Raw genomic sequence first — 13,400 nt, forward strand, 5'->3', positions numbered from 1 at the left:
AAAGCACAAAAACAGGGTGCAAGCGGAGACATTCCACTGCGGATTTTTCATTGCATGAGTAAAAATAAGTGGCATCTGACATGCTAGGCCCTGTGCTTTGAGTTTAGTCATCATTAATTTAATGTCTGCGTAAGCCCTTCACATACCTTCCATCTCAGCAAGGTATACCTTACTGTGATCCCCCATTTCCAAATGAAAATAAAAGCCTGAGGCCCAAAGGCACCAAGCAGGGAGTGGTGGGATGAGCCTGAGTTTGAACCTGGGCCACCCACTCTCTTCATCAATGAGCAGCACTACTTTCCCAACTGAGTTCATTCCATCGTTCTGGGCAAGAAAAAAAAATATGTAGTACCTTGGGAGATAGTCACTTGGGTTGCAAATGAAGGACCAAGCAGATCTTACTCCTTCATAATCTGTTTAAAAACTTAAAATAGTATGACCATCCTAAGGATTGCACTGTCCAATAGAAGTTTCTGCCTTTCTGTAATTATGGAAAAGTTGTACATCTGAGCTACACTATAACCACAAGCCACCTACATCTCTGAACATAAAGGGACCCTGACTATATGGGCCCGTTGTCACATTTGCCAAAAAATGTCCATGTACATTTGGAAGCCAAAGCACTCATTTCAGAATTACTTGAACAGGAAGATTTTTCTTTTGTGATTTGTAAGCATGTTCAACTTTTCTAAAGGCACACACCCCACATACGGTAGGGCAATTTGCTATTAGAAATAGGATTCGTTTTGCTTTCTAAAATGCACTTCCTTTAATCAATATTCCATATATTGATATGAAAATTCCCCATCTGAAAACAAGACAATATATCATAGAATCCTTGTAATGTATTTGACGTAGTGTATTTTTCCACTACATTATATAATTTATTACTGTTAATAGGAAAGTTCATTCACCTTTTCTTGGTAGGACAGTTTGCACAGTCAACATTTATTTCTCTGAAATACAAAACATGTCTTTGGATTTGTATCCTATATATCATCTAAATAAAACTGAACAACTTTGATGTGACCAGAAGTGAAGTCACTTTAATATAGGAAAACTATCCTCTGGAAATCTATAGATGATTCATCCTGTCACGTGGCTATACATATAGTAGTTTCCCAGCCTCAACATTTCCCCTAAATTTGGCACAACAAAAACCTGTTAACTAATAGAGACTGTATAGTTTCCTATTTTTAGTTCTTAGTTTCTTTTTTTTTTTTCTTTCCTTTATCGCCTACCCATTTCTCTACTGGTGGTATTGCCTCTCAAATAAATTGTCTGCTTTCAAATTCTTGTCTCAGGATCTACTTCAATTATAGTACTGTCACTAATTTTCTATGTGACACAATAAAATTTTTGGATTTCATTTTATCAAAAACTGGAATGACCTATTTATACTTAATGCCATAAGCAGTTCTAAAATGATAATTTCTTTTTTGGAGACCCAGCTTTGCCAGAAATTAGAGATGCACAGGCATTTCTGATTAGATAACTTAGGAAGAGAAATTAAATCCCTTTTTTTAAGGTATAGTTACAGCATAGCTTTTTCCAGAAGTACATAATATGGAGTCCAAGCCCAGCCTAGAGTACAACAGAAGGAAGCATGCAAGTTTCTGAATGAAAATTGCAGGCCAAATTATTAATCCAAAAATTAGAGTTAGAGACAGTAGTAATCTCTTCAAATAAGAAATAAATTTGACATGGACCAAGTGTAGACAGAAGTGGCAATTATTCATTTTTATCTCAGAAGAAAGCCAAAAACAACCATCACCAGCTTTTTCTACAAATGGATCCATTTTGCAAAATACAATTGAGTTCTTGCCCAAATATGCTTTTTTTTTCCTTTCACTTTTATATATTGATTCTGAATTTGGACATCTTATTAAGCTCACTTATAATTTGTAATAGTTTTTCACTTGATTCTCATGAATTTTTCTAAGTAGATAATGATGTCATTTGCAAACAACAGTCTTATAAATATTTCTTTGTAATATGTATATTGATTTTTCTTGCACTGGACAGTCAGTACCTTCCGTATGATGGTCAACAGCAACCCTGTTAGCAGGCATCTTTTTCTTTCTTAACTTTAAAGGAATGCACTTGTTTTAGTATGATACCCTTGTAGGTTTCTTATTGCTATCCTTTATCAAGTTTCTTTGATTCTTCAGTTACTAAAAGTTTTTAGCAGTAGATGTAGAATTTTCTTAAGTCCTTTTTTTAAAGCCAACAAGATGATCATATCTTTCTTTTCAAATCTGGTGAATTAATTAACTGATCCTAATTTGGTCCCCTCCTTGCATTTCTAGTATAAATCCTGAATGTGTGTCATGTATCACTTTAATACACACTTGGCACTTGGGACACTCTTGGTGAAATAAGGCCAATATTACTGAAGTGTATTGATTAAGGGAAATACTGGTATATGATCAGATTAGAAAATTAGACAGGGGCAGACATTATAGCTTTTGTTAAGAAATTTGGGGTTTTATGTTCATACAGGTCTTTTTTTCTTTTTTAAGAGAGAGAGAAAGAATTTTTTAATATTTATTTTTTAGTTTTCGGTGGACACAGCATCTTTATTTGTATGTGGTGCTGAGGACCGAACCCAGCGCCCCGCGCATGCCAGGCAAGCACGCTACCACTTGAGCCACATCCCCAGCCCCTCATATAGGTCTTAATCTGATAATATTTCCTCAAAGGGATAAGATAGATAATTCAATCTGATTTCAGTTTTCAAAATATAACTCAAGGGCTGGGGTTGTGGCTCACTGGTAGAGTGCTTGCTTAGAAAGTGTGAGGCACTGGGTTTAACTCTCAGTACCATATAAAAATAAATAAATGAAGGTCTTATGTATGTCCCAAAAAATACATTCGTGTGTGTGTGTGTGTGTGTGTACAAACTTCAAACATTGAACAGTTACTGGAGATGAAGCAAGAAAGAGTATGTTTCTGTGTATTTGTGACCAGCTTAGGATACAGGTGTACTAGAATACCAAAGACCAGAAGTCAGGCACACAATCATGGATTGGAAAGGAGTTGTTATGGAACAAAGGAGGCCAGAGTTAGGGAGCTATTCCTGTCCAGGCTGGAGTGGTATCAGTGAGGAACTTAGTGGCAAGACCGACCAGACTTGCTGAGAAAAAAAAAAAAAGATTTGGGGACGACTTAATGTAATGCACCTCTAAAGCCATTTATACCTATATATAGCCTGCCTTTGGCAGGAGAGAATGTAGGTCTTGTATTAGAACTTTCATTAGAACTCCTTGATTCTATAATTTACATGTCAGTTTTTAGCATCTTTTTCTAAGCTAAATTACTCATGTTAGCAAAGCTTCCATTTTGGCTTCTAGCATCACCGTGATTTTTTTGACCCCCCTTCTTTCTGCTGACTCACCTTCATTGTGACATTTCTCAGTTCAGCCACCACTTATCAAACACTCTGAACTGTATTTCCCTAATGACTTCTCTAGGTTACTGGGGAGACCCAGCTGACTCCACATTTTTTTGGAAAACCCCAGAAAAAAAAAATGTGCTTCAGTTTCTAGAAAACCAAATTATTTTATCTTGAGGAACAGTTTCACCACCAGGACATGTAAAACATGGAATTAGAAGTCCAATATAATGCTCTTCATCTCGCTGATTTCTAGAGTTGATGATACTCAAAATTCCATCTGGAAAACTTCACTCCAGCAGCTCAAGAGGCTGAGGCAGGATGATTGCAAATTCAAAGCCAGCCTCAGCAACTTAGTGAGGCCCTGAGCACTAATTCAGCAAGACCCTATCTCTAAAATATAAAAAAGTATTGGTTAAAAGTACCCCTGGGTTCAATCCCCGATATCATTTAAAAAAAAAAAAAAAAAGACTAACCTAGAATTGGGTTCTAGGTGTTTATCAAAGGCTGCAGAATCTGGGGAAGGGACTTTTTGCATATTTGGCATATCACACCCCAGTACTTCCGGCACTTCTTGTATTTGGAGGAAATGTGGGGGGAGGGGTGCAGAAGAGCCTTTGGACCTTAACACAGACTGTTCTGCAGGTTACTGCAGACAGCAGAGCCCAGCCCCTGTCCCTTTCCTATGGTCAGAGAGGGCACCTCTAGGAGCTGGAACCTGACCGTGATGCTCTCCCTCCCTACAGATGGCCCAACACAAGGATGCCATAGCGAATCTGCAAGCCCAGCTGGACAAGGCGTTGCAGAAGGAGAAGCACTGCATGCAGACCATGGTGGCTAAAGAAATCTATGATAACTTATGCCGGAAGTCAACCACCTGCCAGGATGACCTGACGCAAGCCCTGGAGAAGGTGAGGCCACACCTTCTCATCCCCAGTTTCCTGCACAACTGGCTCTCCTCAGGGCATCGCAAACCCTGGCCTGGGTCAGGCTCTCTGTCCAGAGAAGGATTGCTTCCTCTCTGGGCGTCTTTTATTTTGAGGGGAGAGGAAAAGATGGAGGCCAAGTCTAACGAGTCTTTCTCCTCAGGGATGACTTGGGGCAAGGTTTTCCCAAAGCCAGGATTGTCAGGGAAATGGGTGCTCATCCCTGTGCTGATCATGCCTCCAGATCCAGCCAAAAGACTGGGAAGAGGAGAAATGAGGCAGAGCCAGCCTCAGCAATTTAGCGAGGCGCTAAAGAAAATACAAAATAGGGCTGGGGATGTGGCTCAGTGGTCAAGGGGCCCCTGAGTTCAATCCCTGGTACCCCCCCCCAAAAAAAAAGAAATGGGGGGGTGGGATGGAGGGCTGAGGAGAGAGCTTCAGAACACCAACCAGTGTCACTTCCCACCCCTCTCTGGAACACTAGGTAAGGGACCCATCTGCACCACCCTGGGCAGAGGACAGGGAGGGACTGGAACCCTTTTCCATTCAGGACTCAGCAGAGAGGGCCAGAGGGTCCTGATGGCCACTCTCATCCCTTTGTCTTTACCGGAAGCTCAATCAAGTGACCTCCGAGACAAAGAACCTGCAGCGAAGCTTGTTACAGGCCCAAGACAAGAAAGCTCACCTGGAGGATGAAATCGTTGCTTATGAGGACAGGATGAAAAAGCTCAATGTGGAATTAAAAAAACTGCAGGGCTTCCACCAGCAGAGCGAGCTAGAGGTGAGGAGAAGCCTGGCGCTCAAGCCGCCTCCCGTTAGGAGTCCACAAGGTCACAGTTCGCGTCCAGAATTGTTTAGCGCTAAGCATGCCCTTTGGCTAATGGGTTCCCTCGATTTTCTTGGCTCCTGGAACTTTAGGCAGAGGCGGCAAAGATCAGAGCAGGGGTGCCCTCTGCTGGCCGCTGGAAATAAAATACCCCAACAAGTCTTTCAAGGCTGGAAAGGCACCCTCTGGCCGTCTTTGGGGTCCTCTGGGGTCCCCCTCCTCACTTTGCATTCCTGAGTAGGTGCACGCCTTCGACAAGAAGCTAGAGGAGATGAGCAACCAGGTGCTGCAGTGGCAGAAACAGCACCAGAACGACCTCAAGATGCTGGCAGCCAAAGAGATGCAGCTCAGGGAGTTCCAGGAGGAGATGACCACGCTGAAGGAGAACCTCCTGGCAGACGATAAGGAGGTGGGGTGGGCACTGCTTGGCTTCCGCCACTTCCTCTCAGTCCACCCCAACAAGGCAGCCCTCGGTGAGGTGTAGGGGTGCTGGGAGAAAAGAAAGGAACCCCACTTACCTCCATTAGCACGAAGCAAGGGCTGGGTCCTCCAGGGCCACCACTTATGTTGGTGGCTTCATTGCTAGGGAGGTATGGACCAGAACAAAAACCCCATTCCCGACTCAAGTACTTCAGACACCCCTGACTCAGACGACCTCCTGGGAAGTCCCCTTCCAGAGTACATCCAAGCAGCCTCATGGCCCAACCCTGTAGAATTGGCTAACTGAACACGCCCCCTGTCCAACTCCCGGAGCAGTGAAGGTCACAGCAGGAGACCTCAAGACATTCTGAGGTGGCTACAAAGCCTTTGTTAAAATTAGAAAGAAGCCATCTCTTTCTCCAGATATTTTTTCCCTATCTGTTAAAATATACTGCTTTTTTAGGACAGGTCACTTCAGTGCCTTTGGCCTGAAAACCATTACTTTGAGTGTACAGATGTATGGTCTCTGCTGTAAATGAGCACCCTAAAATGGTGCCCCCTCCGAGGTGTCACCTCTGTGCAGAATGCAGCAGGAGGTGAATGTCCTGGTGTGGCAACTGTGGTCTCTGGTTAGACAGCAGAGTTGATTTTTCTTCTCCCAGGAAGAGAGAAGGGACCTGGCTTGGGGAAGAGGAAGTGTTTGGGCCCTGATCCCATCTCTTACTGTCTCATTTTCTTCTTGTATGGAAGCCCTGCTGCCTGTCCCAGCGGTCTGTGCCCAAAGACCCATGTAGGCTCCACCGAGAGAACGACCAGATCATGTGCAACATGGAACAGTGGGCAAAAGAGCAGAAGTAAGTAAGAAAGAGAAAAGTGAGGCAGGTCCCAGGGCCTAGGCTGAGCTGAGGAAGCACCTAAGTGCCAATAATTAGTCACACACACACACACACACACACACACACACACACACACACACCCCGCTGTCACTGGAAACTGATGGAGTCTCAGCCCTCACCCAAGGGTTGGGAATAAGATGGAGGGGGCCCAACTCTTAGAGAAAGTTAGGAAAGTCCTGATGACTTAGGAATAGGGCAGAGTCAAGATTGAAGGGCTGCTGAGGTTTTCTCTTCCCACTTGGTATCTGGCTTCACCTGGATCCCTTAAACTCATTCCTTTGACCACCCCTGGGGATCACAGGGACTCTGCACAGCACTTAAGTACAGAGTCCTCTTAGTTGCCAGGTGCTAGGAAGACTCTAGCTCTGGGGACAGGATGATGCATGGGGCTCTGGGATCCAGTAGAAGCCCTGCTGAGAGAACCCAGTGCCCCACCCAGCCAGCCTGTGCCCTTGCTCACCGGAGGCTGGGGAACCAACCACTCTTTCCCACTGTGGATTTTATTACAGGATCGCCAACGAGAAACTAGGAAACAAGCTCCGTGAGCAGGTCAAGTACATCGCCAAGCTGACTGGTGAAAAGGAGTAAGCCACCCACACCACCCTGGCTGCTCCCTGGGACCCTATGAGAAGGGCTGGCCTTACCATTTTATGTAGATAAGGAAAGGCTTGGTAATGTGGAAGGCCCCTTGAGTCCGGAACCTGCATCTCTGTGACACTGGGCACATCACTGGGCCGCACGGACCTTCATCCTCTCACCAGAGGTTTCATAATCTTGGTGCTCCTTCCTCCCTTGCCTCTGTGATTCTCCAAGGCGAGAACGCTGAGAAGGGAACTGGAATTGAAAGGCGGCTGCACTAGTGAGGGTGGGGCCGAGCTGATGTAAAGAGGTCCCCCATGGAGAAGTGCAGACAGACAGGCCTTCGAGGGATGGTCTGAGGTGCACGGCCCCAGTTGGGGGATCCGCTCTTCCTCCTGGCCATCGGGGACATAGGTCCCTTGTACCTGGGGCTCCACTCTCCCCTGTGGTCTTGCTTCACCTTCAGGTCAAAGCTAGGTCTGCCGAGAGTGAGTATAAGAACTTCAAGCTGAGAGGTGAAGGGGTCAATGTCTGAAACTGAGATGTGGGCAGTGGTAAAGTGACAGGCGAGGACAAGCCCCAGACACTGCTCCCTGAGATTTTGCCAGGCATGCTGGGAAGGCCCGGGATGAGCCTGCTTTGCCCAAAGTTGACTGAGCAGCAGCTGCCCCAAACCCTCCCCCAGGATTGGAGGGCATTGGGCTGCAGCATTCCTGGAACCCATTCATCGCTCCAAGTCACAAAGCTCGGTCTTTGGCTTTGATTTTAGGCGGGGAGGCGGGCGGAGTTGGGCTGAAGGACAAGACCACATAGTTCAAGGACCCAAAAGGCCAGGACTTGGACTGGCTGTATGGAATGTTGAAGGCATCAGGGATGCTGGCCTGGCTATAGGGCACCAGGGAGAGTGGGGGTGAGCCAGGGGACAAAGGCCTTTGTCATCCAGCCTGGGGGAGTGGGAGCAACAGAAAGAGGTGGCTTAAGACTTGTGGACAGCAAGAGGGTGGAGCACAGGCTCAGAGAAGAGGCTGAGGATTCACTGTTCAGTTTCCTCTAGAAAGAACCAGGACATTCTTTACTGGACAAAAACATTCCTGAGGGGATTTTACAAAAGAAAAGTTGTCAGAATCTGAAAACTAGCCAATAACTTCAGGCTTTTCTTAGATAGTGTCAAGTTGCCAAAGTCTTATTTCACAAAGGAGTCAAGAATTTGCCTGATCCTATTTGAAAAAAACAAAAAACGAATCTTACTAGCTCAACTAATATTTCTTGTTCTACACGTTCAATGCACTGTTCTAAGTGCTGCACGTGTTCATTTTCCTACAACCCCATGAATTGAGCATGCAGCTGCTCCTAGCTTGAGGTGGAGTTATGTCTGAATAAACCCATTAGAAGTTAAAATATTAATAAGTCAAAAATGCATCCAGTGCCCCCAACCTACCAGACACAACAGCGCAGTACCTGGCAGAGCTTCATTTGCCTCCCCTCATGATCATGTGGCTGCCTGGGAGCTGTAATGTGCAGCTTTGGCCAGCATCTGAAGAAGGAGCATTGTATTGCATATTGCCAGCCCAGAAAAAGATCCAAACGCCTAGTTCTAAGTAGGATTTCTACTTGAACATGTATGGTTTTGACACCATTGTGAAGAAAAGAAAATTGTTAAGTCAAACCATTACAAGTCAGGGACTATCTGTAGGTATTGCACCATTTACAGATGAGCAAAGAGAGGAACTGAAAGGTTCAGTCACTTGCCTTTGCCGGCAAGTGACAGAACCAGAATTCCAACTCCAGAAGTCCTGTTTCAGAACCCATTGTGATCCACTGTTCTCAACATTAATTCAGAGAAATGCAACTATTGATAATAGCTGCCATTTTTTTGATCCATGAGAAATAGGCTAAATTATTTTCCCTTCACCTACCTCACAGCCTCCTCTTCCTCATCTGTGAAATGGGAGTAAGGAATTTGTCTGAATTCTCAACAGGACCGCAAGTCCCTGTGCTCCCTGTTCTTAAGCAAAGGGAGGCTGAGAAAACTGGGGCTTTGGCATTGTACTGTGTGAGTGTTGCCCTGGCACAGTCATGAGAACGCAAGGACACGTGATCATAATTGTTCAAAAGAGCCTTCTGGCTCTTCAGATTTCTACCATTTGTCCAACTGGATCTTTCCATGAACCCCAACATGCAGGTCAGAGTTGATTTTCCCAATTGAACAGAAAAGGACCCATAGCTAAGAGAGGGAGTCAGGAGTCCTAGTTCTGGGTTCTCCCCAACCCCAGACCTGGATTTCTTCCAAAGGGACACACACAGGCCTCCATTTCCAGAGTGTGTACTAAGAACCCAGCTCTGAGAGGCCCTGTGCCTTTGCACCTTCCTTCCTGTGACACCCTTATCGGTTCTTTCCAGCAAGGAACCAAGCAAGTCACGCAGTCCAAATACCCACGTGCCCCTCCCTCTCCTTTTCACAGCCACCTGCACAATGTGATGGTCCATCTGCAGCAGGAAAACAAGAAGCTGAAGAGTGAGATAGAGGAGAAGATATTGGCCGGGAACTCAAAGATGTGCACCAAAGCCCTAGGCCCCAGCAAACTGGAGCCCACCCAGCGAGGGAAAATGTGTGGCCTCATGGGCCCAAAAGTGGACATCACCAAGATCATTGGGATGCCTCACTGCCCAGGTACGTGTGCCATTTGTCTCTTGCTACTGTGTTAGGTTCTTCTTTCTTAGTCCCATGTGCCAAAACAACAACAGTGTGATGTTATTTTTTCAAAGATCATCAGATGGGAATTCACATAGGGAGAAGAAGACAGGTTCCTCAAGACCTCGGTTCATTTGCTTAGTTAACCTGAACCGGTGATAACGGTCTCCACTTCTGATGATGGAAGAGGCAAATTAAGACTCATTCTGACCTAAGAATTTTGATGATATCCAAGTACATCACATACTAGACCCCTTCCCTCCCCTGACTCGGTTCCTTTGGGGGAGTGTGGGGGAAGGGAGAACAGGTACCTTCCTCCAGTCATGCAAATGGAAATCCCCCCAGAGCACCCCAGTTCCCTACTCAGCCCTACCGTCTCAAAAACTCCATGTGGCCCCAGAGGGAAGAAGGCACCGCCAACAGAGCTGCCGGACCCTGAGGCCAGTCAGTCCTTGAGGAATCACCTCATTTGTTTCTTCTCAAATCAAACTGTCCTTTTCCTCCCTGTTCCTCAGGTTCCTCATATTGCTAAAATCAGCACCTTGCCCTGAGCATCATTTCCACGCACGTTTGCAGAAGACAGTGAGTTCCTAACCCTCTCTTTTGGCCTGGATTAGCTCTTACAGAAATATGTTAATGCCCTGGCTTATTTTGCAAGATGCTAACATTTTGTTGAGTTTTGTCCACTTTCCTGCAGTGGAGTAAGCCTAGGAACCATACTTCCACCTCCAGGTCCAAATTCTGAAATAAAGACATGTGCACAGCAGCCTGGGTGAGTGCTTGGTGTCTTGGCAACATGCTCATCCCTGTTTTCTCTGGATCCTAAAGGAGACTGGTCTCTTTCACTTCTGTAAGGGAGCTACCATTCCCAAAGCAAGCTTTCAGATTGCCTGGACTAATCTTTAAGTCAACAAGAGCTGAATTAGCTCTTGTTTTTTCTTTCTCTCTCTGTTTGGAATTTTTTTTTTGAATATTTATTTTTTAGTTTTAGGTGGACACAATGTCTTTATTTTTATATTTATGTGGTGCTGAGGATCAAACCCAGTGCCTCACGCATGTAGGCAAGCACTCTACCTCTGAGCCACAATCCCAGCCCCTCTGTCTGGAATTTTAAATAGAAAAAAAAAAAAGAGTTTTTTTCCAAAAAGGAAAATAATCCTGAGACCCAAAAGAAAGTAAAGAGAAAAAAGTGATGAATTTTCCAAGTCAGGGAGCAAGAGCAAGCCATCTGCTTCCTCCCTGGAAGCCACCATATTACATTCCTCCTCTTAACAATTTTATTTTTCTCCCTAGCCACCTCAATACAAGTAAAATTCCATTATCACAAACTCCAAGGACAGCTAAAGTATTTTATTGTGGATTTTGTTAAACTGAGTACGTGTCTAGAATGTATATTTCTAGTTTAGAGGTAACACAGACAAATAGCTACTAGGGTAAAGTAAGAGAAAGAATAAAAGAGCTTGCATTTCTGAGGGTCAGGGAAAGTGAAGAAAGAAACCCACTGGTTGGTGATGATTTTCAATATTCTTGACTTCTTCCCTGTCGGGGTTTTTAGTCCTCATTCCCTCCCGACCTGCAGGAGAGATAGGGAGAGCATGCCCCGGCCAGGACGAGCCAAGAAAGGAGAGGGCTGACTGACTACCCGCACCCAGCCCTCCCTCGCTCTCTAGAGGACAATCAGACACATCAGGGAGACCAGTCAAGGCAGGAGCTCGTTTATTGAGGAAGCACACACAGCTAATACAGAGTACAGAAGCCAATCAGAGCAAAGGCCGGTGGGGCGGGAAGGGCTCACGTTCTCCCATTCCATGGGCTGTAAGGGAAAGCATGAACTGTCCACGAGGGCGGAAGAGTCCTGGGCCTATCCTAGAGGTGGTCCCATTTTTCATCACAACCCACAGCACCACCTTCTGGCTGATCACCAGGCGCCATCTTAGCCACATGTGGCCCCCAGGACCAGGAAGTGGGTAGCAGCCTGCAAGTTAGGTTCCTTAGTGCCCCACATTTCCCTGGCCAAATAAAGGCCAAGAAAATCCACAGCTAATAGTGATTTGTTTCATGGATTCTCCTGCCAGTGGGAAGGGCAAGTTCTTGGAAGTGCCATGTGAGGTAAGGAATGACCCTCTCTGGTTGTTCTCTGTTTAAGCTCTTTTGATTATTTCCCTCCAATTGGATTAGAATAAGGGTTTATTTTCTAGAGAAAACTAAGACTGAAAAATATGGTATTGATGAAACTGCTTCCTAGTCCTAGGCATGGCCCAGTTATTCAAACAAAAGCTCAATGTCACTAAAATCCCCAATTTAGTCTACTAAAAAGGCATTTTATCTATAATTTTCCACGAGGCTTCATATACATTGACCAAAATTCCAATCTTTACATTCTATAAATATTGCATTTATTCCCAAAGTTGACACACTTCTTGAGGGGTAAATATACCAAACAAAGCACGCTGTGTGTTTTGGGGAGCACAGAGGTAGAAGAATATTGATATGTCACCCAGCCATCAGGCTGTGAAAGCCCAGCTGGGCAGAAGACCTGAGTGGGTAGAGGGGATGGGTTCAGAGAAATGCAGTTTCTCTATAGATAGAAGGAAGGCCGGGAAGCTGAGTGTTGCCTACCTATAACACTTTAAGAAATAAAGCAAAGAAATGGGTTCCCAAAAAGGAATTTGAATTTCTGATATTAAAAAGAAACTAATTCAGGCTGGGGAGGGCTCAGTGGTAAAGCACTTGCCTAGCATGTATGTGGCCTTGGGTTCAACCCCATCACCACATAATAAACAACAACAACAAAAGATTAAAATAAAATAAAATTAAAAAAAAAAAAGATGGGACTGGGATGTGGCTCAGTAGTAGTACATGCATAAGGCCCTTGTTTAATTCCCAACACCCCACACACACACACACACACACACACACACACACACACACACACACATCAAAAAAACTGAGAATAGATTACCATATGACCTAATAACATGTTCACAGCAGCATTATCCACAATCACTAAAACATGGAAGCAACCCAGGCATCTGTGGACAGATGAATGGAGAAGCAAAATGTGGTAGATACATATAGTAGATGTTATTCAACCTTAAGAAGGAAGGAAATTCTGGCATATGCTGTAACATGGACAAACCTTGAGGACATTTTGTAAGTGAAAGTCACAAAAGGAAAAATACTGTATGAGTCCACTTCTGTGAGGTACTTAGAGTAGTCACAGTCAGAGACACAAAGAATTGTGGTTTCCAGGGGCCGGGGAGAGGAAAACGGGGAGTTAACATTTAATGAGTACAGAGTTTCAGTTTTACAAGATGAGAAGACCTGGGCAACCCCTATTGAGTCCCCTCTCGCCCTGCAAGAACTCAGTTTCTTTTCTTCTCACTTGAATAAATCCTATTCTTTTACACTTGGAGAGAGAGAGGGAAAAGGAAAAAAAAAAAAAAAAACTTCTGAAGATGGATGAGTGGCTATGGCTATAAAACATTGTGAATATATTTAAGGTCACCGAATTGTACACTTAAAAATGGTTAAGAATGGCTGGGGTATAGTTCAGTTGGTAGAATGCTCGCCTCACATGCACAAGGCCCTGGGTTCAATCCCCAGCACCACAAAAAAAAAAAAAAAAGTTAAGATGGCAAATTTTGGGGCTGGAGATGTGGCTCAA

At 44.7% G+C, this 13,400-nt stretch overlaps 1 protein-coding gene across 5 annotated transcripts in view; it reads left to right on the plus strand.

Moving 5' to 3' along the window:
* Pmfbp1 (polyamine modulated factor 1 binding protein 1) overlaps positions 1–10,810 on the plus strand; it is a 157,544-nt gene extending 146,734 nt beyond the window's left edge. For 4 of the 5 annotated variants that reach the window (XM_078032612.1, XM_078032613.1, XM_078032609.1 and 1 more), the window contains 7 exons: positions 4,141–4,305; positions 4,934–5,101; positions 5,388–5,555; positions 6,317–6,420; positions 6,972–7,046; positions 9,504–9,712; positions 9,808–10,240. In XM_078032612.1, the coding sequence (XP_077888738.1) occupies positions 4,141–4,305; positions 4,934–5,101; positions 5,388–5,555; positions 6,317–6,420; positions 6,972–7,046; positions 9,504–9,712; positions 9,808–9,875 (957 nt within the window). In that variant the 3' untranslated portion in view covers positions 9,876–10,240. The other variant, XM_078032610.1, reaches the window with a different exon arrangement.
* Positions 10,811–13,400: the final 2,590 nt, after the last annotated feature.

This window comes from Ictidomys tridecemlineatus, chromosome 15 (assembly GCF_052094955.1).
Source record: "Ictidomys tridecemlineatus isolate mIctTri1 chromosome 15, mIctTri1.hap1, whole genome shotgun sequence".
Taxonomy (NCBI): Eukaryota; Metazoa; Chordata; class Mammalia; order Rodentia; family Sciuridae; genus Ictidomys; species Ictidomys tridecemlineatus.